Source organism: Emydura macquarii, unplaced genomic scaffold (assembly GCF_026122565.2).
Source record: "Emydura macquarii macquarii isolate MOO-44397 ecotype Brisbane River unplaced genomic scaffold, CSIRO-AGI_Emac_v2 contig_2205, whole genome shotgun sequence".
Lineage (NCBI taxonomy): Eukaryota > Metazoa > Chordata > Testudines > Chelidae > Emydura > Emydura macquarii.
In genome coordinates this window covers 17,891,336-17,918,002 of record NW_027132342.1, presented here as the reverse complement: position 1 = coordinate 17,918,002, position 26,667 = coordinate 17,891,336, and the positions used below count along the sequence as shown (strand labels likewise).

The window sequence follows — 26,667 nt, the reverse complement described above, 5'->3', positions numbered from 1 at the left end:
ACTCCCATGTGTCCCTCGATATGCTCACCAAGCTGTTTTCACCAGCACTTGTTAGCTTGATTGCTTTGTTTACCTTATATGTAAATATACTTGCATTGTCCTCTGCCTGTAATCAAGCCGGGCAGATCCATGTTCCTTTATCTAAGACAGATTTGTGTATTCACTGCCTTGAAAACACATTTCAAGAATTTATCTCCAGCACACATACACACAACTCTCTCTACTAGTGGTTTTCAGCCTTTTTTCATTTGCAGACCCCTAAAAAATTTCAAATGAAGGTGAGGGCCCCATTGGAAATCTTAGACAGTCTGTGGACCCACAGGTCGAAAACCACTGTTCTATGGTAACAACCACCTTTCTTGCATCCCAGGGGTCTGCGGACCTCAGGTTGAAAACTACTGCTCTATACACAACCTTTATGTATATCATGCAATGAAATTCAAAAACTGGTGACACACTGGTTGTATGAGATACCTTGCAAGACACTGTGGCTAAATATTCTGATAACAGGATGTGGAGTGTGCCCTTTGTCAGCTGGCACAAAGGAACTCTTGGGTCACACTTGGATTGTTGCTTTTCCTCACTCTTCTTCAGGAGTGACTTCCTATGCAACAAGGACATTTGATCTGACATGAAGTTTCCTAACCTTCCCAATCTCTGCTGTCCCACACCACTTCCACTAGTGGAAAAATAAGATTTACATCAAAGTCCACAGTGTAAAATCCTGAGATCAAACAACTGCCATCCATGGCGGCAGCAGCAGATTAACCCACATCCCCAGCAACATTCTTGTCCTGGTCTTGATTCCTTGACTGCACCATATTCTCCAGAGCAACAGAGAGAAACTGCCATTCTAGAACTGTCCAATATCCTGTCCGAAAGTAGCCAATGCCAGATGTATCACTGAAAAGACATAAGCCTTCCATGATATAGAATGTTATGCAATTCTATAGCATCAGAGAAATACTTTCAAAATCCTGCTAGTGATCTGCTTATGCCCTGAAACAGGGTGAATGGATTTATATCAGCAATTTAAAGCCTAGTAGAAAGCCTCAATTTAAATAATCAATTTTAATCAAATTTTTCATTTGTACTTCAGTTATTTTCTAAAGGTGCATTCTCACTGGTTGATATAGCTGTTAAAACATGCTGATTTACAATTAAACAGAGCCTTTACACTAGATTTGGTACATCTTTTTGCTACCTAGGAGGGTACAATATAACTATTATAAAACAAACTGTTCATTTAAGCAATTGGATAGCTTAATATTTTCAGATTCTTATTAATTATACATTTTTAGTATGTTGGAAAATGGTGAATGATATATTGCTTATTTATTAGATCGTTACATTTTTGCTCATGATTTGTGTCAAGCTGCATTAGGATGGCAACTGGAATTTAATTAAACAAACAGCATATAAAATTGAATTAAACAAAACCTTAAGTGTTTTGGATACATAAACTTCTTATCAAAACATGTTTCACATTTACAAACAAATGATTTATTAAAGGAACAGCGGGATTAACTGTAGTCAGTGAATTAAGGTAATTATTTCAGGTCAGCCTGGGAAAGTTTTCAAATATGCCTCACTGAAAATAACAGGAACTTAAGTTCCTACTCACCTAACTGTCTTGAAAATGAGACAGAATCTCTTAATTTACTGAGGCCGTCCTTCAAAAACTTTTAAAACTAGTAAATTTTATTCTCTCCCTCCTTCTTTTTATTTAGAGGCTGGAAGAGAAATACAAATTTTCCTGCTTTTTCAACTTCCAATCTATTTCAACTTTGAATGAATTAATCCAAATGAAGAACATATTCTCTCTGTGCCTGCAGAAGAGGCTAGTGTTGATAAAGCTGGTTTAACACTTCCAACAAACTCTGGTTCTAAATGCTTAGCTAGTGATTTCCACCAGTTCAGTGGTGATTGTCTTTACATCACAATCAGCAAACGAGTACTGTTTGAATGGTTCATCTCCAGCCCTGAAACGTATTATGGTTGGCAAGACTGCCAATGGGTCATGCTCATAGCAGCATCTTCGTCAGTTCGGCATCTACTCTGGTACTTTGGATTGAGAATATTGGCAAGAAACTAAGGTGGAGTAAGTGCTTGATCCATCTGCTTCTGTACTGTCTAAAATTTGAATTTGTTGTTGGGTATTTCTTTCTTCAGTGTCTCTTGAAGTTATTTCCAAATTTCAACAGCACCAGCAATACAGCAGCAATCTTTCTGCAGTTTGTCCAAGGCTACGAAAATAGGTTTCAGTATATTCAGCATATGTTCTACATTTCTCTTTAGTCGGATGTTGACTACTCTGGCTGTGAGAGTTCCTTCTATTTTGTCACAATTTTCTTCACAAAATTATCAGAATAGGCTAGTTCTTAATAAACAGCTCAAAACAGTCAACTACTGAATTCAATCACATGCCTTGAGGGAGAATTAGTTTAGATCTTCCTGTTCTCTTCAATTGAAGCTGAAGCAAAGTGGTTGTTATGGGAGCATTTTGCAACTTTCACAACTTTTTCCTTTATTCCTCCAGTTGTACTTAAGTCTTTGGCTAAAAGATGCATCAAATGAGCACTGCACACCCATGTGTTATAAGTTTCAGGTTCCCATAACTATCTTCGAGATTTCTTCTAATTTTTGCTACATTTGCATCAGTTCCTGTGACAAAGCAACACAACTGATATGATGAACAAAAATTCAAGTTTATTATAGCTTTTACTGCTACTTCTTTTAAGTATTCTGTTGCATGGGCATTTCCTACTGTATCAATTGTTTCTGTTGGAGAAAACCCCCTCTTCTGTTGTCACACAAGCACATATTACTGGATAAGTGTGTACACTGCTCCACTCATCAGGATTCAGATTAACAAATTTCCCCATCAATGTCTTTTGCACACTGTTCAATTTCCTTCTAATATACTGTATTCAACAACCTTTCAGCAATGTCTGCTCTGACAGATGGAGTGTAGTCTGGTCATAATGACTGAACCATGTCAATGAATCATTTATTCTGAACATCATGAAAGGAGAACAGTGCAATCTTTTAATCTATGGAGACTTACTGGAATTTACTGGTCCTGACTGTGAATTCATGCATGTCTTAACTGGATGATGATGATGATGAAAGCATGTTTTGATGCAGTTAATTTACTATCTGATGTTGCAGCATTGCTGGTGGCATCAGCAGATGACTCTGAAGTTGTGGACATTGCAGATGGTGGACATTCACAACCCTTATGTCTAAGATGGCCCTAGAAACAAAATGGTAAAAAAGTCACTCTCAATTATTATTACTCGGGGCATTGCTTAAAAAAAATATTGTTAATGAAAATTTTCCTTCTACTGCAGCTGTTTGTACCACTGTTTAAATATTTATTCTAAACTTAGTTTTATGGGGAAAATAATTAACAAATCATAAGAATTATCTATATCTGTTTAAACCCTTATCTCTAGCAACATACCAAACAGTTGGAAAAAAACGTGTTTTAAATGCTAAAATTAATAAATGCCTAATAAAACTTACTTTTAAAGAGGAAATCCTTCACCTCGGCTATTTGATTATCCTGAGCAATAAAAATGCTTTCAGAAGTCCAGTAGTAACAGTAAAAATGTAATTGATAACTACTCCCACAACAAATGTATCAATTGTATTTTGAACACAAACATTTTGAAATTCATAAGTAATTCGCCCAAAACACCAATTTATGACAATAATCTAAGTTATCATTTATTAGTATAGCACAACATAGCAAGCAGTCCATAAAAATAATGCAAAAATAAGTTTACTAACCAGATGATTCAGATTGTTCAGTCACTTCATCATCTTCAAAGTCACTGCATTCTGAAGAGCAATTTTCATAATGTTGTTTCATTCTGGCAACCAGGCTTTGCATCTCTGTTGCACCATTTACAGTTGGCATGAGTTACTTTTTTACCCAGAGGTACAGGAATTTCTTGAGATATATTTCCAGATAGGTTCTTTTTTATAACCTGGAGCCATGGCAGTTTTTTCCCTTCAGTTCCTTGGTATTGAAATCAACAGTAGAAGCTACGCTCTGAAGAATGTTGCTCCTTTTTCCCAGTGTTCTGCTTTGACAAGTATTGCTTCTTTCTGGTTGCATATTCTGCTTCTTCTCTTGTTACATAACTCCCCTACCCCAGAAAAACAAAAGAACTAACAACAATCCAAGGCTTTTGGACATATAACCCATGTGCCTGTTGCACTGCAGTATTTATTTAGAGACAGAGAGGGAGGCAGTTGAGAAATTAATGGATTTCTGTTTGTATCTGTCCATGTATACATGCAAGGGGAGAAAGCAAGGCCATTTACCGGAAGTGTCCAGAACCATCCAGAAGCAAGGGCTGGTAGTTTTTGGGCACATCAGTGTTTTTCCTTGAGCTGGAGAGTAAGTTTCCATGGTAAGTGGAGTCACAAATATTCATAATTTGAGAACTGAGCCAATTAGAGCTCAGATGGGGAGAAGCTATATGATAGAAGTATGAAACCACTCAGCTGGGCTCAGTGGATGATCCTGTTGAAATACATGATGGTGTCTCCTGGAGTCAGAGGCCGGGTCTCAGTGCCTGTGATAACTCTCTTCACCCATGAGCACAGCCCCTGGATCCCCACAGGATCAAGCCCTTAATACAATACATGACCTACTGTGCCATATTTGGAAAACCTGACCTCAAAAGTTAGATCCCTCCCCGATTCTTTCTTTACATAGAGAAGCAGCCTTTAACTCAAAGTTTTTGGTAGAGGCTCATGAATTCATTGCATTTATTTAAATGTTTCAAGAGATTATAATAAGAGTAGACTTTAACATATTTTATATATAAAAATAGAGATTTTTGAAATAAAAAATAATTCATTTAAATAATAATAATAATAAAAAAACCACATCGATTTGTATCCACCCTGCCCTGAAACATGAGACTTGTCTGGTCTTGAAGTTAACACTGCAGAAGCAAGCCTCATTATTATGAAGTCCTCTCTATATTAAGGAATTGAACAACAATAGGTTTTTCTGAACTGCTGCTGAAAACAGTTTAAGTGACAGTGTAGACAGAAAGTGTCACAGGAACTTGCCATCCAAAGCACAAGTTTGGTATGAGTCTCAACCAGGCTTTCTGTAACAGTGGTTTTGTAGCATCTACATCAGCAGTTAAATTGCTTTTAGGACAGGTTCAAAGGGAGCAATTGCAGACAGCTGGGATTCAGTTGCCTAGTGCAGTGTTTCTCAACCTTTTCAGTAGCAAGTACCTCCTAACGTCTGAAAATTTTAATAAGTACCCCAACACTCAATTTTCCACTCTGAGAAATACAATCTTTTCCCCCTTTACTGCTGGATGACTGTATTTCTCATAAAGCAGGAGAGTTCTGTGTGGCAGATCACAAAACCACCTGCTGTTTCTCCCCTCTTTCCTCCTCCCCTTCCTCCATATAGGACCAAAGGTCAACGCCAGCCAATCACTATGGCCTGATAGCAGGGTCCCGTGGTGTTCTCCTCACACAGGCGGGAACTTGTGAGGTATGAGCAGGCGCTAGTGGCCCACCAGAGTGGATAGCAGCGCTCCCCATGGCCATCCCTAGGGGGATGCGGGTCTGGGGCTCCAGGACTGGACAAGTCGCTGGGCTCCCTGCCTGGCTTTCTGGGCACCGGGCTTTGAGCCGGGGAGCGGAGCTGCCACCTGGGCAAGTTGCAGGTGGTTGCCGCCTGAGAGGTGGCCAACTGCCACCTGCTCCAAGCTTTCGCACAGGCTGGGCGCATGGATGTGGGCAGGCAGCAGTCAGCTGCTGCCCATCTTCAAGCCAGAGCACAGGAGGCTGTCTCTTGACTCAGAGCCAGGGCACAGGTTGCAGCCATCCAGCTGCGAACCCAGCTCGCAGGGCGCAGGAGGTTGCTGCCAGGCTCCCACCTGGGAGCTGAGACTGGGTGGGATGTGGGCGGCTGCAGCCCACCTTCCCAGAACTGGGGCAGCTGCCGTCTACTTCTCAGCTAGGAGGTAGGACTGGGCGGGAAGCTGGCAGCTGCCGCCCACCTCCCCCAGAAGCCAGCGGCTGCTGCCTGCCTTCCAGCTGGGAGTTGGGACCAGGCAGGAAGCAGGCAACTGCTGCCTGGTTTCCCCAGAAGTCGGTAGCTGCCGCCCACCTCCCTTCATTGGGTTTTTCACCACATACCCACTGCCTGTGTCTCACTTACCCCCAGGGGTACACACACCACAGGTTGAGAAACTATGGCCTAGTGTAAAAGGAGTCTTAAGTGTTTATTCCCTTTTTCAAACACACTACTGCTGGATCTTGAGACAGCGTAGTGAGCTCAACTGACCGGGGGGGAGAGGGAGGGAGGCACTTGAGATAGAAGTGGCAGCAGCAGCACCCTCCATCTAAAGAGAAGCCTATGTAATTAAAGCAAAAGCTCTTGCGCTACTTACTGGTAGTGAGTGAAACCCAGGGTAGGTAAGTCAGCGTACTGCTCAGCAAAATCGGCCAGCCGGCTAATCACTGTGGCAAGCTGATGAGAGTGGGGGAGGAAAGAAAACAGGCAGAGAATCAGAAAAGGAATTGCAATGTAGAGAGAAGTTACAAGCTAACCTTGAACTGTCTTGGTATAGGGCTGACACATGCTTAAACATGATGGAGGTGAGGAAGGGAGAAAAAAGCATGTAATACTTAACTGGATCCATTTCTAAAGCCACTAGTAGGCTTTGTGTTTATTTGTCACTTGTGGGTGTATGCACATGTTTTGCTCCCTATAAAACTTAGAGACAAAGGAATTGCCACACCATAATGGATCAATGGCCAATCTAGTCTGTTTCCCCCTCTACCAGTACTGCTGGGTGAGTGGTTAACCATTTAGTTCTCTCTTTTCATGACTGGGATAAGTAAAATGAAACTGTTTGTGGCATAACAGACCCTCCCACTTCCATTCCACCCCTCAGGAAACAAGAGGCCTTGGGAGAGGTTGGGGAGAGACAGGAGATCACGTGGAGGTAAGGACTGCTCACCCACTCCACAGTAGTCAGTCACTTTTTCCTGGGTGTCCAGCAACTCCCTGAGGAACTCCACCACACCACCATTCTCTCTGAGACCAACTACGATAAACATCATTCACCCAGAGGCCATCAGCTGTGCCCACCCGCAGGATGCTGCGCACATCACCTCTCTCTCACCTTGGGCAACAGCAGGTTAAACCCATCACGGAGAACAATCAGGTCCTGCAAGGAACGAGTAATGAAAGTTCAGTTCAGCTCTGCTTGAGAGAGACCTGCTAACTCCCTTTTCTTCTTTGTGGGAGGGAGGAGGTTCTAGTCTTTCTCTAAGCACACAACTGCCATGGATAATTAAACAGCTTTTCCTCCCAATGAATCTTCTAAGAAAGAGCCTCTCCATTTCTCACCCTAGAACTCTCACCTTCCTGAATCAAAATGCTGTACTAGAGGGACCTTCAAGTCAAGGAGGACTGGATATTAGTCAGAGCCCATCAATGTCAGTGCTTCTATATCAGCCAGAAAGGGTCCTGCAGAACAATGCGAGTCTTGTTCCAACAAACCCTCCTGGGTGGAAATCATGCTTTTGCAGAATTCATGGTACCAAGGAGAATGAGAGACTAAATCCTAGTATAACCACATGGAAGTGCAAGCACTACTTGCCACAGAACTACAAGGCTGTTTCAAGATTTCACTTCAAAAAGAAGGCTGGCCTGGGAGAGTTTTCCTTTACACTTCTCTGGGGCAATCAAGTATAGCTGAGTCCAATTGGCCTGGGAAAAGCAAGTGCCAAGCTGCCTAAAGTCCAGGCAAAATGCAGGACTACCACAGGAGAAGAGTAAAAGTGAACTATGACTCCCAGATCCTGTTGAACAAAAGGAACAACTCCGGTTGTGATGAGTTTGGGAGGAAGTGGGGAAGACAGCAACATGCTGGGGAATAATATTATTTTGTATTAATTTTGTGCAGGCCACTCCCAAACCTTTGACAGAAGTAAATACTGAAGAGCCGTACTTTGTGTTTTTTTAATACGAGATTCTTATGCATTCCACTGAAGAGCTCCTCTCCTACTGAAACAATCTAGATGATACATACAACAACTGAAAGCTCATGACCTGCATGTGTCAAAAGTGGTTTTAATTTCTCAGATCAATGAACTGATGACCAACTGGCATGATCAACAAGTCATGCAGATTTTTTTTTCTTTGTGCAACTTACATGATTGTGAATTTCTCTAGTTTAAAGCAACAAAAGACACACAACTGGGGTTGTCAGTGCAGTTGTTTGAGGATGGATCTTGCTTCATGCCAAAAGGAGTGCAGCACTGCTCTGCAGCTGACAGTGTGTTTGGGAAAACTAGAACTCCAGCTAGCACAGACTCTGGTGAAATTGGGAGGGGGAATTAGCTCCAAAAAGTAAAATTAAATAAAACTTTCAAAAATTCTATTTGGAGATTTTATTTTTAAAAGCAAGTTTGAAATAAATTGACAAATGAGCAATATTTGGTGGGTTTGGTGCAGCTCTCTGAAGAACATGCTCAGATAATTGTTTTACCGTGTTATCGCCCACATAGCAGGAAGTGGCTCCAAGATGAATGATAGCAGCAGCTTTTGGACAGCAATGGGCAAACGTGTGCACATGAGCCATCACATCATGGCGCAACCTCTTCTCCTCCTCAGCTGCCATCTTGAAGTCTATGTTATCCAGGTTTGCTTCCATTTCTTGGATTTGCTCATCCGTGATAGGCAGTCCCAGTGACTAAAGGAGAAAAAACAAACAAAAAGCTATCTTCCTCTGACACAAAGAACCCAAATCAGATGGAGACAGAAGCAACACACACTTTACCTCCATGTAACTCCTCTTGGATTACTGTCAATTAGATATTCTTGTGAGAAAAGGCCACATTATGGGACTGTGGTAGTAAATGCTTTAGTTCAGGGGGTTTCAAACCTTTTCAATAGGATAGCCTATATATTAGTGTCCCTTGGTTACCATTCCCTTCTGAGTCACAATTATATAACATCCTTGTGACAACAATAGCTATTGCTTGCATGTAAAAGCACTTTCAGGAAAGTGATGATTTATAGCTTCTTTTAATGCAATTTAGTGGCTGCAAAGGAGAAGCACCATCATGTGAATTTGCCAGCTCCCACAGGCTGCCAGCAAGACTCTGCAGACCACCAGTTGGCCACAGTCTGGGAACCTTTGCTTTACGTAAGTACCATGCCCCTATTTTCTGTTGCTTGTAATTTTCTGAAATGTTTTCCTTCATAGACCTCATCTTAGCTCAAAAATAAAATGTCTCGGAAGTTGGGGCAAATCAGTTCAGTCACTTGGCTTAGGCAAGTGAGGTGAACAGCACACATTTTCCACTTGAAAAAAATATCGCTACACTTTCCCCATCACCACTTGAATTACATAACTGGAGTAGCAGATTTCAGACTTGGCAGATTGTTAGCACTGTGGAACAGTCACTAGAGTGTGCTTGAAAAAATCTGGCAGTCATTTTAGAGGAACAGCTACTTTAAAAAAATTACACTTGTTTGAAAAGTTATTTTACTTTTTTTTTTTTTTTAAACAAGTAATACTTAGAACACTATAGTTTAAAGACAAGAAAAATATTCCTTCTCTTCATTGTATTTACCTTGTGTATTTGACAGGAGTTTCTACATAGTAACTTTTGCTATTTCCCCTGTACAATTAGGCAGTTAAGATTCCCATTCTGTTTGTGTAAGTCTTTCATACAGCAACAGGGAAAAATTAAAATGGGAAAATGTAAGGAACCACAAGAGTTAGCAGGAATCCTCAAAACTGACTAGCTGGCAAGTTGATAGGATTCCTTTAAGTTAAAGGCTTAAAATTACGTTTGTGCACATGTGCACAAATAACTGTTTTTCAATTGTGCAAAAGTGCATGTCCCACAATGTGAGCTGACAGATGGTATTTTGCTGTATTCCTTATTGTTTTGTCTACACAATTACGCTTTTGTACAAATCTCACAAACATGGAACTATGTAAGTTAACCAGATCAAGAAGATAGTTTTCACTAATTTAACAGTATGTCCATTTTTATGCAAAATGGCACCTGCTGGCATTGTCCTGCAGCTCTCTCCTTTTAGGGAGAGAACTAATGCAATAAAATACACTGAATTCTCAACTTCAGTGCTGGATTAAACACTAAACAGAGAGGTTTGTTTGAGTGTTTTGGAGGAGTTGCTGGTCCTCTGGATGCATCAGGCTCTGTTTCTGGTGAAGGACAGAGTAAGGAAAGGACTGCAGTAGGAGAGTTGGGACAGGACAGAAATGGATCTGTGGCAGGGCAGCAGCAGGGAGGGAAGGAAATTACCTGGAATTACTTTAAGTCAACCTTGCAGAAATGGTCTGAAGCCTGCATCCCAAGCTAGGGGAAAAAAATCATAGGGAAGGGCTGCAGGCCAAGCTGGTAGAGTAAGCATCTCAAACAGGTTATTAGACGAAAGCAGAAAGCCTACAAAGAATGGAAGATGGGATGGATCAGCGAGGAAGGCTACCTCTTGAAGGTCAAAAAGTGTAGGGAAAAAAGTGAGAACTGACAAAAACCAAGCAGAGTTGGACTTTGCAAAGGAAATTAAAACCAACAGTAAAAGATTCTATAGCCCTATAAATAAAAAGAAAACAAAAAGAAGAAGTGAGACTGTTAAACACTGAGGATGGAGTGGAGATTAAAGATAATCTAGCTAAAGCGCAAGACAAACAAATACTGTGCCTCCATTTTTAATAAGGGTAACGAGGAGCTTTGGGTAGTAACAGGGTGGCTAATGGAAATGAGGACATGGAAGTAGAAACTCCCACATCCAAGCTGGAAATCAAACTCAAACAGCTTAATGGGACTAAATTGGGAGGCCCGGATAGTCTCCATCCAAGAATATTTAAAGAACTGGCACGTGAAATTACAAACCCAATACAAAGATTTTTAATGAATCTGTAAACTCAGGAGTCGTACCCTATGACTGAAGAATTGCTAATACAGTACCTATTTTTAAGAAAGTGAAAAAACAAGATCCAGGAAATTACAGGCCTGTTAGTTTGACCTCAATTGTATGCAAAGTCTTGGAACAGATTTTGAAAGAGAAAGTAGTTAAGGACATAAAGATGAATAGTAATTGGGATAAAATACAACATGGTTTTACAAAAGGTATATCATACCAGACCAACCTGATCTCCTTTGAGAAGATAACTGATTTTTTAGACAAAGGAAATCCAGTAGATCGAATCTACCTGGATTTCAGTAAATTTTCACCTGGGAAATTATTAGTTAAATTGGAGAAGATGGGGATTAATATGAGAATTGAAATATGGATAAGGAACTGGTTAAAGGGTTACACTGAAAGGTGAACCTGTCAGGCTGGAGGGAGGTCACTAGTGGAGTTCTTCAGGGACTGGTTTTAGGACCAATATTATTTAACATTTTTATTACTGACTTTGGCACAAAAAGTGGAAGTGCAGTAACATTTGCGGATGACAAAATTGGAGGTACTGACAATATGGAAGAGGACCGCAATATCATACAAGAAGATCTGGATGACCTTGGAAATTGGAGCAATAGAAATGAGAAGAGTGTAAGGTCACACACTTATGGAGTAATAACAAGAATTTTTGCTATACACCAGGCACTTATGAGTTGGAAGCGACAGAGGAGGAGAAAGATCTTGGTATATTGGCTGATCACAGGATGACTATGAGCCGCCAGTGTGATGCGGCCATGAGCAAGGTTAATACAGTCCTAGGATGCACCAGGTGAGGTATTTCTAGTAGAGAGAGAGAAGCGTTAGTACCACTATACAAGGCACTGATGAGACCTCATCTGGAATATTTGGTGCAATTCTGGTATCTCATGCTTATGAAAGATGAATTCAAACTGGAAGAGGTACAGAGAAGGGCTACTAGAATGATCAGAGGAATGGAAAATCTATCTTATGAGGAGACTCGAACAGCTTGGCTTGTTTAGCCTAACCAAAGGAAGGCTGAGGGGAGATATGATTGCTCTCTATAAATACATCAGAGGGATAAACACCAGGGAGGGAAAGGAGTAAGTTAAGCACCAATGTTGACACAAGAACAAATAGATATAAACTGGCCATCAACAAGTTTAGGCTTGAAATTAGATGAAGGTTTCTAACCATCAGAAGAGTGAAGTTCTAGAATAGGCTTCCAAGGGGAGCAGTAGGGGCAAAAAAACCTAACTGGTTTCAAGACTGAGCTGATAAGTTTATGGAGGTTATTGTATGATGAGACCGCCTACAATGGCATGTAGCTGATCTGCAACTGCTAGCAACAAAACTCCCCAACGGTCGGTGATGGGACACTAGATGGGGAGGGCTTTTACTTATTATAGAGAATTCTTTTCCAGGTGTCTAGCTAGTTGGTCTTGCGCACATGCTCAGGGTGTAACTTATCACCATATTTGGGGTCAGGAAGGAATTTTCCCTAATGTCAGACTGACAGGGGCTCTGGGGTTTTTTCGCCTTCCTCTGCAACATGGGGCACAGGTCACTTACAGGTTTAAATTAGTGTAATTGGTGGATTCTCTGTAATTTGAAGTCTTTAAATCATGATTTGAGGACTTCAGTAACCCAGCCAAAGTTTATGAGTCTATTAGAGAAGTGGAGGGGTGAGGCTAGATTAGATTAACATGATGGTCCTTTCTGGCTTTGAAAGAGGTTCTTTTTCATTCAGTCTTACTGGGTTCTATCTAATACTTCTGATTTTGTTAAATATTAGTTGTTTCTCAACCCCTGGGGTGTAATCTAGAGGGTGCAACCTTGCAACGCACTTCTGAGCCATGATCCATGGATTGTGAAAAGGCATTTGACTAACAGATTATGCTCTTAACTTTCTATCTTGTTATATGTAGTACCTTATTTGCAACCTGGCAAATGTAACTTAGATGTAGAATTTTTAATCAACTGATTTTTGTTTACTGAAAATCTCAAATGCAAAACATTACATTAATCTTAACAAAAATGAACATCATAAACATGACAGCAACCTCTAACTAGTCAGAAAGCTCCAATGGAACACATTATTTTAAATGCGGTTTCCTTTACAGGAGGAGGAATTCAACTGGCTGAAGTGTTTTGAGCCTCTGGGGATCTAGTATAATTGCACCCAGAGGGGAGAGCTGGTGAGGCAGAGGGATTCCCGGGGAACTCATTAGCTAATTACTACCAAAATGTAACTAAAAACAATATGCTGCAGGAAGGGCAATAGCACTTTGAGTGTCCAGACCAAGACAAAGAAGGCACTTGGCCACACAGTGCTGTCACCAAGACATATGGATACATGGGCATAACTCTGCATCATAGCACAGATAATTCTGTAAGCAATATGATGTAATAATAAACTAATATCATTGGTGTATTTTACTTTCCTAGGGAAGGAATACTGCTATTCAAGTCTCATCTCCAGAAAGAGTTATGGGAAAGATCTGTCCAACAGACTCTTGTGTTCATAAATATCTGATCCATGTGGAAAAGCCAGTCATGGCATGAGAGCAGAGGCAGTCCAACAGGGAGGAGAGAACCGAACCTCAGGAAAAGGGAGCAATTGCTACAAAAAAGCACACAAGGGCAGTGTCACATGAAACACTGTTGTTGCATATTCATAAATATCACGATCTGTTTCCCCCATGGCTCTGCAGCAGTGCAGATGGTGTCATGGAGGAGGTTGACTCAAGGCAGCTAACATTGATTTAGCTGTGCATGTGTCTACACTTAAATTTCACTCCCACCAACATAAATGACCTGCTATGCCAACTTAATAACACCAGCTCCCCAACCAGGATAGAGTCAAGATTGATGTAGTTTGGTCAACACAAGTGTTAGTGTAGACACTGCATTACTTATATCAAGTGTTACTAGCCTCCAGGAGCTGTCCTACAATGCCTCACAGTGACCGCTCTGGTCACTGTTGTGAACTCCGCAGCCCAGGGGCCAGGTGGACAGGAAGCCACCCCTCCCCTTTAAAGCCCTGCAAATTTTTGAAATTCCTTTTCCTGGTTGCCCAGCTTGAAAGCACACCTAGCAGCTCTCTATTGTTATGTGCAACTGCCAGCTGCCATGCTGGCTACATTGTGCAGACACACTCCTGGCTGGAGTACACAGGAGGTGTTGGATCTCTTGAGTCTCTAGGGAGAAGAGGCTGTGCATGCAGAGCTCCAATCCAGCTTTAGAAACATTGACGTCTACGAGCAGGTTGCTCGAGGCATGGAGTAGGGCTACAAGAGGGACCAGCAGCAGTGCTGTGTGAAAGCCAAGGAGCTGCAACAGGCATACCAGAAGACAAGGGAAACTAACAATCCATCTGGTGCTGAGCCACAGACAGGCCGCTTTTACAGAGAGCTGTATGCCTTCCTCAGTGGAGACCCCAAGAGCCCTGTGGATACTTTGAAGGAGCTCAAGTCACAGGATTCCACTATGAACAGAGAAGAGGAGAAGGTGGATGAGGAAGAGGAGAAGTATGAGGGACAGGCAACTGGGGGGGCGGGTCCAGCAAGCCAGGACATGTTTTTGATTCCAGCCAGTCCCAACAGTCGAGCACGGGCAAGACTGATGCAGGGGAAGGAACCTCAGGTAAGTATGCAATTTGCTTTGAAATTATAGGGATGGAACCCCAAAAATAGCAGAATATCTACTGATTTACTCTTTTTTACTCATGGTAGAAGAAGTAATGAAACAACCAAGAAAGGTAGTGTTATCTGCTTTTCATTCCCCTCTAGAGTTAGGCCGGGGAAGGAGGAGAGGCCAAGCAGAGCAGTTTGTTTATGTGCATTGGGATGTCCTGTGAATCCTACGTAGATATCGCAATGAAGCTTTCATGGAGGTACTCTGCAATCCTCTGCTGAAGGTTTCTGGGGAAGGGGGTTTTATTTTTTCCACGGTAGGACATTTTCCCACTCCAGTCAGCGATTACTTCAGCAGGCACCACTGCAGTACACAGGCTAGCAGCATACGGGCCCGAATGGTATTGGGATGCCACAGGCAGCTATGCTCTCTCTATGTTACCTTCTGGAATGAGATATCAGGTAAAATCACCACCATCTCTGGAAAACAATGCCAGTATTCAATTCCATTGCCCTATACAACCGCATCCCTTCCCACACGAGGGCCATACTCACCATGGCTCATACTGTGACTGGTGCTGTGATATATCAATCCCAAGAAGTGAGAAGATAGTACTTACACTTGTTGGGATCAAGGGGCGTGAGTTCAGTACCCTAAGGTTTGATTTCTGTTGTGAATACACTGACTATGGTACCTCTGTGAGTTGTATCTGCAGGTGCTGGAATTGTGGCCTTGAGGGTCTCCCGCTCCATACACACAGAACATCTGAGTCAGATGAGGAGAAAGAAGAGGACTCAGGATGACATGTTCCAGGAAATTCGTCAAGACTGTGCTGCATCAGAGAATGAGAAGACGGGCTGGAGGACGACCCTTGCATACAGCGTGGAAAAGGAAAGAGTGGCGAGGAGAAAGGCTCAGAAGTCCAAGCAGAACAAGGAGAGGGTGATACACCAGGATATAATGGGGCTTCTCAGGCAGCAAACAAAGATGCTGCGGACTGTGGTGGACCTGCAGATCCAAGAATCCTGTTCTCGTCTCCCTCTGCAGCCCACAGAAAACTCAGTATCAGGACCTCTCTACACCACTCCTTAACATTAAACATGGCATCAGGGGCCACTGCACTACCCAACCAATCAAACCCGGGGTATGTGAAAGACAATCACAACTGCACGTACACTGACCTGTGACAGACACGGTTGGTATAGGTGTACCTGAAATGGAAGTGACTGTTCTTTCCCCTTTATAAGTTCTGTTCTCTTAATTTATTAAGTTTTATAAAGTTATAAATGTTTTTTTTATTTGCGTGGTTCATGTTGCAGAATAAAATTCTATTTTCTGAAACGTAATTCATCTTTATTGCTTCACAGCATATGTTGGCTGGTGCTGAGCATATCTGACACCCCTGATTTTCTGTTACTTCATTTGGTCACAGACCCCATAACATCATTCTCCGACTATATTAATAGGTGCATTGGCAATGTTATATTCCTACACATACAGCACTTACTACAAGATTCATATCAGGCTGCAAAAGAGCAAGGCCAGGTAGAGCACACTATAGCAACACATACTACTCTGGCCCCTATTAAAATGGTCTTTCAAAGCCTCCCTGAGCAATATAGCTCCACATTGAGCTTTTCTTATAGCCCTTATATCTGGCTGTTCAAATTCAGCAGATAGCCACTCAATCCACCTCTTCCCTCCACCCCGGGATAAACTTTTCCCCCTTTGCTACTCAGATATTATGCAAGACACAGCACACAGCTATAACCATTGGGATTTTTTTTCCACTGAGGTCCAGTCCTGTAAGTACACAATGCCAGTGAGCCTTCAAGCAACTAAAGCACATTCAACTGTCATTCTGCATCTGCTTGTAGCTAAAGCGCTCCTTGGTGCTGTTGAGATGGCCGATGTACAGCTTCATGGGGAGAAAGGGATAGGCTGGGTCCCCTTGTATCACTATTGGCATTTCAACATTCCCAATGATAATCTGCCAGTTGGGAAAGAAAGTCTCTGCTTGCAGCTTTCTGAACAGTCTTGTGTTCTTAAAGATGCGTGTGTCATGCACCTTTCCTGATCAGCCCACACTGATATCGATAAAGTGTCCCCAGTGATCCACCAATGCTTGCATTACCATAGAAAAGTAGCCCTTTCTGTTAATGTTTTTACTCTGTGACAAGGTGGTCTGGTGCTATAATAGGGAAATGTCTGCTGTCTATTGCTCCACCAATTTGGGAACCCCATTGCTGCAAAACCATCCACTGTGTCCTGCACACTGCCCAAGGACACAGTCCTGTGTAGCAGGAGGCGATTAATGGCCCTGCACACTTGCATAACAACTGTCTCTGCAGTGGATTTCTCGAATCCAAACTGATTCCCAACTGAATGGTAGCAATCTGGGGTTACAAGTTTCCACAGTCCAATCACCATGTGCTTCTTAACTGTCAGCACAATTCTCATCTTGGTGTCCCTATGCTGGAGGCAGGGGTGCGTTTGGGACACAAATCCAGGAACGTGGCTTTGCGCATCCAAAAGCTCTGCAGCCACTGCTCATCATCCCAAATCTGCATGATAATGTGATGATCCCAGTCAGTGCTTGTTTCTCACACTCAGAACCAGCACTCCACCATTTGCAGCTACTCTGTGAATGCCATCAATAACCTTAAATTGTTTCTATGTCCCACAGCAGTCTAGCCTCCAAGGAATCATCATGTTCTCCACAGCTCCTCTTGCAGCTCTGCAAATACAGCAGGATCAGGTGCCCTGTGCTTGCAATGCTCTTGACAATAGTGCAGAGCTGTGCAGGCTCCATGCTTCTGTCAGAGATGGTACCATAAGGAGGGATGCATGGGTGTGTGGGGATTTTGAAAAGAGGTGTGAAATATTATGGGATGCAGATGAAATTATATGATGGAGAACAATGCATTATGGAAAGTTGAACCCATGTTCCCAGTCACCCCTGCGTGACTTGTTTCAGCCCTATGAGGCATTACAAAAAACTTCCCAATACACCCTGTGCTGGATGGTGGCAAGTTGCACACTGGGATAGCTACTTATGGTGCACTGCATTTTGCATCGATAAAAGTGCTCCGGTGAAGACATGCACCACCTACACAAGGAGTGTAGTTTGCACAAGCAATGTAATAACTGCAGCGGCTGTATAAGATGTAACTTAGGTCAACATAATTTTGTAGCGTAGACATGGCCTAAGTGAGATGTCCCTCAAACTTGTACATCTAACCAAACTAAGGGGAAAAAGCTACCTTCTCCACAGGCAGGTCACAGGGTTTCTCCAAAACCTAAGGGCATTTATTTCTATCTGTAGGAGTAGATGCTCATTAGTAGCAACCTGACAGTGCCCTTTTGCTACATTGCTTCTAAGTGGCTGTTGCTGTTATGGGGAGTGTCTGCAATTCACAGTAGGAAGTGTTCCCAGGGGATATGTTGCTTGAAAGCAGTGGTTGCTTTTACAAGGTGTTGCTGCAAACAAGCGCCTACTGTATTCCCTTCCTCAAAAGCCTCTCCACATCTAAAATGTAATATTATAATAATCTATGACTGTATTACGCACTATATTGTGTATTATTGTATATTATGTACCTGGCATTGGCCACTGTCGGAAGAGAGGACACTGGGCTAGATGGACCATCGGTCTGACCCTGTATGGCCATTCTTATTCTGTCATCGTCACCCCAGCTGATAAAGGAGATGGCAGGATTAGAGGAATTCAAAAACGGGACATGAAAAACTCATGAAGAGAGACAGAAAAGATTACACTGTTTATTTGATGAGGAGATAACAAGAATACAAAATAGCGAATGGTACAGAGAAGGGAGATCAGGAATACCTACACATCCTTTCCTATAACAGAACAAGACAACACTCAGTGACACTGAAAGGTGGCAAGTTTAAAACTGATAAAAGGAAATATTTTCATTCAATGCAAAGTTAGTCACAGAATATCATTTAGGTTGAGAGCTTAGCAAGATTCAGAAAAGATTAGACATTTACAGAAGCCCTAATTTTGCTGGGGCTCTAGAAGCTACTGTAATACAAATAATAAATACATTACAAAAATAAATTTGAGTTTTGGAAGAAATATAAGTCCTCATGCTTCAGGTCACAAGCCAATTTTTAACTGTTGCAAGTTATGGGATAACCTGCGCTCAGAGAATTTTTCTCCTAACTGCCTACTAAAGGCTTTCTTGAACCTTCCTATGAAATAGCTAGTATTGGCCACTGTCCAAGACAAAATATTGGACTAGATGGATTTTTGGTTTGAGCCAGTATAGCAAGTCTTACGTTTCTAGTGGCTTCCAAGTTTCTCCCATGTGTAAAGTGGACATTGAAACCATTTGTTTGACTTGTCCCTACCCTTCACTAAAATCTCACAGGAAAGCTTGTATCTAGCAGTAACACTCCCCCCCACCCCTCACCAAACCTTTAAAAAGGCTAAGATCCCTGACTATATCTTCCTAGTACTCAGAATTACTGCAACATAGGGTTATTGTTCTGGCTATGCCATCTGCTTCCAAAATGGTTTGAAACAGGTTGGGAATAAGTGTAATAGGGTGAATGTTTCCCACACTTCACTTCCCCATTAGTTGTCTCCTGTTATAGGAATCTAACTAAAAATACTGCATATCTCCCATGATGGAGTGCAGAGGAAACTGCTTGTGATTGTGCCCAACAGTCTGTGACTGACCAATGACAGAGCTAACGAGTGCCGAGTGTGGCTGACTCCCACTCCATTTCCAATCCAGGACTGACATCAGAAGGCTGTAACTTCTCAGGAATGTGAACACATGGATAAAAATAACAGTCTCTCTCCTCCCAGCGGGGGCCAAGGTACTCAAGATATCACGAAGACACAAGTCCTACTTACTGGAATCAAAGTCCCTATGTTGAGAGGACAGAAGGAAAAGTGATAGCTGGCAGAGATAAAGAAAGAGAGGGAAACCCATAAGCACAGGGTTTAGGAGTAGGGTTTGTTCTGTCCTCAACTGGAGAAATCCATGCCAAAACTCTAGGTTCACATAGTAATACCACATCAGAGAATTGCCCTTATAATCTAGTCTGATATCTACAATACTGGATGAGACCATTGGCTCATTCAGTCTAGGATCTCATCTTTGACAATGTCCAGTACCTGACACTTCAGAGGAAGGTGCCCATTTAATGCATCCACATTTTGATGTAGACACCTTCTCCTCTAGGAGTGATGAGGCAACAAAGCAGTGCCGTGGTCCCATGGGCAGAGAGGGGACACAATAATGACACTGTGCATTGCCTGTTCACTTTCTCATACAGCGATTCTCTGCCCTGCAAAACTGGAGCGCCACCATAACAGTGAACAAAAGAACAGACAGCCATGAGGGTTTGAGTGTTGACCTAATACTCCACTGCAAAATTTGTGCTCCAATGTGTTTGTCATGTATCAACACAAACATGGTAAGTCATGACGGTATAAGACGGGAGAACCTAATACATGGTGGGTGCACACAAGGTTGGAAAACTGTATTCAGAGAGTAGTTATCAATGGCTCACAATCGAGCTGGAAGAGCATACTGAGTGGGGTCCTGCATGGATCTGTCCTGGGTCCAGTTCTATTCAATATCTTTGTAAATTATTTGGATAATGGCATAGTGGGTACGCTTATAAAATCTGCAGATGATACCAAGCTGGAAGGGGTTGCAAGCAGTTTGGAGGACAGGAGTTGAATTCAAAATGATCTTGACAAACTGGAGAAACGGTCTGAATTAAAAAGGATGAAATTCAATAAGGAGAAACTCAAAGTGACTACACTTAGACAGGACTAATCAACTGCACAAATACAAAATGGCAGTGGGGGCTGAGGCTGCAACTGGGTGCTGAGGCCAGGGAAGCCACAGCCAGGCCTGGGGCAGAGCGGGGTTGGGTGGCACTCCTGCCCCCCCCCGCCAGGGCAGCCCCCCGCCTGGCCGCCCCCGCCCGCCCAATGTTTCTCCAGGGCATGCCCCACAGATTGAAGCCCTCTGGGTTAGACATTAGGAAAAACTTCCTGTCAGGGTAGTTAAGCAATGGACCAAAGTACCTAGGAAGATTATAAAACCTCCATCATGGGAGGTTAGAAAAACGCCTGTCAGGGATGATCTAGATCAGTGGTTCCCAACCTTTTTGGCTCGAGGGCCACAGATATCATTTTTACAACCCTGAAGGGCCACAAGCTTCTGCCAGCAGCCCCCCACTCCCCCCACACACATTGTAGCCAGATGGAAGGAGTTCAGCAAGGAAACTGCCTCCTTCCTCGCTGATCTCCCATTCCCGACTGCAGCAGGGAAATAGCACCCATCCTGTAGCACAGTGTGCTCCACCTGGGTCCCTAGGCAGAGGCTCCCTTCTGCAGCCAGGATGGGAGATCAGTGCTCTACTCCTTCTGGCTCCAGCAGGAACCCAAGCACCCAGGGACCTGGGCAGAGCACTTTGCTCTCTGATGGAGCTGGGGGAGGGGAGCGCTGATCTCCTCTCCCTCTGGCTCCAGCAGGGACCCCAGCGCCTATGGACCCAGGCGGAATGCTTTGTCATGCTCCCTGCTACAGCCAGGGGGAGGAGCGCGCTGATCTCCTATCCCCTTGGCTGCAGCAAAGAGCCTGCACCAGCCTTTTAGCCATACGGCAAGGTGCTCCACCTGGGTCCTTAGGCAGCGGCTCCCTATACAGCCAGCGGGAGGGGAGCAGCGGGCCACTTTGAAAGCCTGCGTGCCACAGGTTGGGAACCTGTGATGTAGATAATATTTAGTCCTACCTCAGTGCAGAGGACTGGACTAGACCTACTGAAGTCCCTTTCACTCCTACACTTCTAGGATTATTTGATGTCTTGGCTCTCTGCAAATCCATTCAGCACAGTCTGTCTTTTCCAATCACTCCCTCTCATCTCTGCTAGGAGAAAGCCTGTAAGTTTCCTCTTTCCCTCAATTTCCACTTTCTAACTGCTTGGACTGACAGGATGTGGTCTGAGCATGAACAGTTTGTTTTTTCAGTTTCACTGTTCTACTGTGTACGTATCAGGCAGCGAGGCATAGGATGAGCATTCTGTTCACTCTTCCCAAGATTAGTCTAATCCCAGAGATATGGGCTGCATACAAGCCATAGGCTGAGGAGCACTTTAATGACTGCATATGGCACAGCTTTACAGCAAGGTGAGTACACTTTAAATAGAATATTCTAGGTCAGCCTAGTCCCCTGGTAGGCAAGCAGCTCACTAATGGAAGAAGGGCTCAGAAGATAAAACTGCCTCCCATAAGAACTGTTTACAGTAGCTTTATGAAATCAATGTCATGGAGGCGTGGAGAATTCAGGGGGAGTATGTAATACAGAAAGTTCCAGTTTGGTAGCATGATCAATAACCTCTTTTCTGAAGAGGCAACATGCTGCATTAAAGATGACCTGCAAAAAACTGCATGTGAAGTTAGTTTTGTGCCCTTTTTCTTTTGCTCTTTTAATGATGTATAAAGGTGGCCCAAAAAATGTTTTTTGCTTATGATTTTCTTTGCTTACCTTAGAAAATTCAAGAATGTCAAATCAGGTCTCCCTGCTTTTGCTAGAGAACCCCTAGGAGGTCTCAAGGAAGTTTATTGTGAGCTCTAAGTGGGTAACTGATGCAGTGAAGGTACTGCATCTTTGATAAAAGCTTCATTTCAACTAAAATGCAAGTCATTGACATTAAATAGATGTTAAAAACAGCATAAAAATTCCTTCCCATCTCAGTTGCTCAGGTATCACTCTTGGCTCGTGATGTCATTGTTCACTAGAATCAGACTATTAGGGTTGGAAGGGACCTCAGGAAGTAGTTTAGTCCAATGCTCTGCTCAAAGCTCTCCAGTTAACAGAGTCACTAGCTTTCCAGTTACCAAAGACTCTCCCAACCTAGACTTCTAATGAAAAACATCATCTGAAAAAAACCTTTCAGGTCTTCTTTATACAGCATAAAGATGCAAAACAGGACATAAATCCATTCCTCCCCCTCACTTTGCAGATCATCTTCACAGCAGATTGTACAGTGAAGAGCGAAACAGTGGAGGAGTGTAAGGATCAATCTTGGGTTTTGCCTGATGGGCAATGTATGTTAACTGCAACACATTAACTTTTGCCAATACTTCTGTATTTTATTAGGACAAAGAAGGGACTGAACTTCAACCACTAGCTCCCTGCATGAGCTTTGTGCACAACCAGCTCTAGCTGGAAAGTTGTGTGAAGATGAAGAAAGCCACCTGTGTCAACCAGATTCTGGCTTCGCTCCTTGTATCCTGCGCAGTCAGCGGAGGTCTCCTTTGTGCTACCTTCTCTTTTCCTCAGGTTGGGATCCCATTTCCCCCTCTTGTCAAAATCAGCTACAGGATTAGCACCCCCGTCTCCCAGGGAGAGTCAGTCTCCCAGTCCACAAACTAGCTTCCTTTTTCTTAATCTCATCCCTCGAGGTCAGGAGATTCCGTCCTTTCTGCCTGTAACCCAGCTCCAAGGCACGGGGGGAGTGCTCCCTTGCCTTTGCCCCTACGCTAGGGCTTGGAATGTATTTGGCCTTTCCCCTTGGCCCCGCAATCAAGAGAGCCCCGCCAGCGCCATTTGGAGCCCCCCTCCCCCTTCCTTCCACACGCCGCCCCCCAGGGCCTGGCTCGTCGAGCAGCAACAGACTCAGCGCCCGGGGGGCGCGGGCGAGCAGCGGCTCCGGAGGACAGGAGACGTGCCTCTGCTGCGCGCTACTGCTGGCTCCGCCACGGGCTCTGCGGCAGCCCCCGAACGGCCGCGTGGCTCAGTTTCCCCCACTCTAGCGAACAGGGTCACGCGCCGCTTCGCGGAGGAGGGGGGTTGGCAGCTACGCCGGCACCCCTAGCGTTGGGGCTAGGAAGGTTCCCGCCCCCACGTCCCCCGCAGCAGGGAGGGGCGGGCGGGCGCGAGGGGCAGCGGTCCCGGGATCGGTCCCGCCGGTACCTTCTCCGCCTGGGCCAGGTAGAGCCAGAGCCGCCGCCACGTGCCGAACTTTTTCCTCTCGCCGAAGTTGAAGCCCATCTCCGGGCTGGCGTAGCGCGACACCAGCGGCGAGCGGTAGCGGCCGAACGCATCCTCCTCAGCGCCGGGCGCCGCCATGGCCCGACCACAGCCGGCAGCAGCGGTTCGTTGTGCGAACAGCGGGCGACAGTGACCGGGCGGGCGGGAGGACAGGACAGGACACACGCACCCGCCCTTAGCAGGAGCGGAAATTACGCCTGAAAAAGCGGCCCATCACCAACCAACCCGCCCCGTTTTTTTCCAGATAACAAAGATGGCGGATTTCGCATTTCTGGTTGGGCTGCCCAGGAACAAAATGGCGGGTTTTGAATTTCCGGCTCCAGCCACCTGCGCCGGAAGGCGGAAATTCAGGACGCAACCGGCCCAAAACCACGCGAAAACGGGCCGTGACTGGCCAGGACAAGCCTGCTGCTGTCGGGCTGGAAACAAGACCCTAAAAAATCTGCCGGGTTGCAAAGAAGCCCAAATCCGCTTGCAGTGACCTGCCATAGCAAATCTCCGCCCCCGCCCCAGTGTGGAATACGGCAGGAGGTCGGAGGGGGACGGGAGGGCAGAGCGTCGTCACGCCGACCGTCGTACAATATCTTCATTCGAGCGTGAAATACGGCAGGAGGTCGGTACGGCACGGCGGGTGCAGGCAGCCGAGGGTGGTGTGATCACCAGTCGACACCCGCCGCAGTGGAAGGGAGACAGGCCCCGCTCCTAGCACTTGGTGGGGCTCTCGCTGTTCCCTTGGCGTTAGCCTTTCCTGGAGATTCCTGCTGGGCTCTTCCCCCTGCCTGGTAACAGCTACCACCAAGGAGCAGGGGAGGGATCCGGCACCGCTAGGGCTTGTCTACACGGGGTTAATTCGGATCAGAGCAGCACATTAATCCAGTTTCGAGAGCCTCTTGCCTTCTCTTTTTCTGTCTTCCTTTATTACTGCTCACTCACATCCTCCCTGGGTTTTTCCTCCTTGCTGCTCTGTTTAGCACGGAGGGCTTCCAGGCACCAACTAATTCATGAGCTACGTCTGCCCATTCCTCCCCACTTCCGCTTTCAAATGGGCTGGCTGCAGCCTATGCTGCTTGAGCTAAAGGGCTTGAGCCTGTGAGAGCAGTGTTAGAAAACAATTAGCTATCCCTCAATTCTCCCTTTCACATCTGGCGCCTTACATCCAGTCACACTTCAGTCAACAACCATGAACAATCTTATCTTAACATTTAATTTCATTCACATGCATCCCTCCAACCCCCTGAGTTGAAGTATTCGGCTCTTAGAACAGCTTGAGTGCATTCGTTAGGACTGAGCCACCTATAGCAGCAGGGAAATCTGCTCTGAGCCAGGTTGCAGACACACTTAGCAAGTTTTTTTTTGTAATTGTGACATAGTATTGACTTTTATTTAAGCTTTTTATTTTTGTTTTAATTTTGTCAGTTACATGAAATTAGGGATTCAGCTTTATCTATGTATTGCCTTTTCACAGTTGCAGGCAATTAGGGTGACACTAGATTGCTGCAAGTGCAAGGTGAGGGGAAGAATGTGCCTGTGGACTGCTAACGTCAGGTGAAATCCATGTTTATCAACCACTAACAATTTAGGTTGAATTCTGCCAAGCATAGTTATAGATAACACTATACAAATTGACAGCAGCTTCTCTCTACCGGAGTTCCTAGCACTATTAACACTGGTAGAACTAAAGTAGAAATTTTGATAAGAGTCCATAGTCTAAACAAAGCTCATTTTCTATGCTAAAAAAATGTATATCGGCTCATAGACTCTAAGGTCAAAAGGGACCATTATGATCATCTAGTCTGACCACCTGCACAGCACAGGCCACAGAACCTCTGCTCTGTATGGCTGCTTGCCAATAACTACTTTGCTCTTGGAGTTATAGTACAAAATAGGTAAGAAATGGAGCAGATACTTAACTCTCACCGTGGAATAAAATCGCAATGTAATGTTACTTGTTTTTACAATTCTTCACAATGTAAGAGCAGTTATGGCAATGAGATTCTTAGAGGGAGAGGATGTGCAGACAGGCATGAAAAAAATCAGCAATAGTACATGTGAACTATGTTTTTAAGTGAGATGGAGAGATTCTCTTGAGTGCTAGAATAGCAGGCACAGTGAAGATGGATCTCTTCCAGCATAGGTGAGCATCTGAGGCTATGTCTACACTGCTGAGGGAAGTCGACTTACTTTGTCAACTTTCAGCAGCTGATTTTTAGAAGTCACAGCACCATATATAGACTACGCTGTTTGCGCCGGTCTCCTGCGTTTACACTGAGCACTCTTAATTTGAATTGCAAAGCAGTGCAATGTGGGTAGCTATCCCACAGGGCAACTAGCCACAGTGGCTGTTGGGACGAGTGTCATCATCCCATGCTGCAACGCTGCTTCCCCCTCCCTTCTTCTGCCCCCAAATGAACTGGAAAAATATTTTCGCACTTTTTTTTTTTTACTCCCCGCACTTGCCATTGCTGCAGCAACATGGAGCCAACTCAACTCTGCACTATTATTGTGCGCATCACAAATACATTGCGGCTTATCAAGTATTTTTGAAGTAGAGCAAGCAGCCAAAGCACAGAAAACAGTAATGCCATCAAGGCTGCCCTGCTACAAGCCATCGAGCAGAACAATTCATGATTGCTGCAGGCTGTAACAAGTCATCTGCAGTCCGTGGAGCGCCGGTTCTGGTCCAGGGAAACAAGCAGACTGGTGGGACCGCATCGTTATGCAGCTGTGGGATGATGACCAGTGTCTGCAAAACTTTCATATGTGAAAGGTAACTTTCCTGGAACTGTGTTTGGAGCTGGCACTGTCCCTGAAGCCTGTGAATACTTGCTTGAGACAAGCTCTGACAGTGGAGAAGAGAGTCGCCATCACTCTCTGGAAGCTAGCAACTCCTGACTGTTACCATTCAGTTAGGAATCAATTTGGAGTCGGTAAACCTACAGTGGGCATTGCAGTGATTCATGTATGCAGGGCCATCAATAGACTTCTGCTACGAAGGCTAGTGACTTTAGGAAATGTGCAGGACATAAT

General features: G+C 44.2%; 1 protein-coding gene across 1 annotated transcript in view; it reads right to left on the bottom strand.

Moving 5' to 3' along the window:
- ADSL (adenylosuccinate lyase) overlaps positions 1-23,867 on the bottom strand; it is a 39,722-nt gene extending 15,855 nt beyond the window's left edge. The window contains exons 1-4 of the mRNA XM_067559545.1: positions 23,563-23,867; positions 8,550-8,753; positions 7,179-7,223; positions 6,441-6,520 (exon numbers count right to left, since the gene is read on the bottom strand). Of these exons, the coding sequence (XP_067415646.1) occupies positions 6,441-6,520; positions 7,179-7,223; positions 8,550-8,753; positions 23,563-23,718 (485 nt within the window). The 5' untranslated portion in view covers positions 23,719-23,867. The remainder of the gene's footprint in view (positions 1-6,440; positions 6,521-7,178; positions 7,224-8,549; positions 8,754-23,562) is intronic.
- Between the last annotated feature and the right edge of the window lie 2,800 nt (positions 23,868-26,667).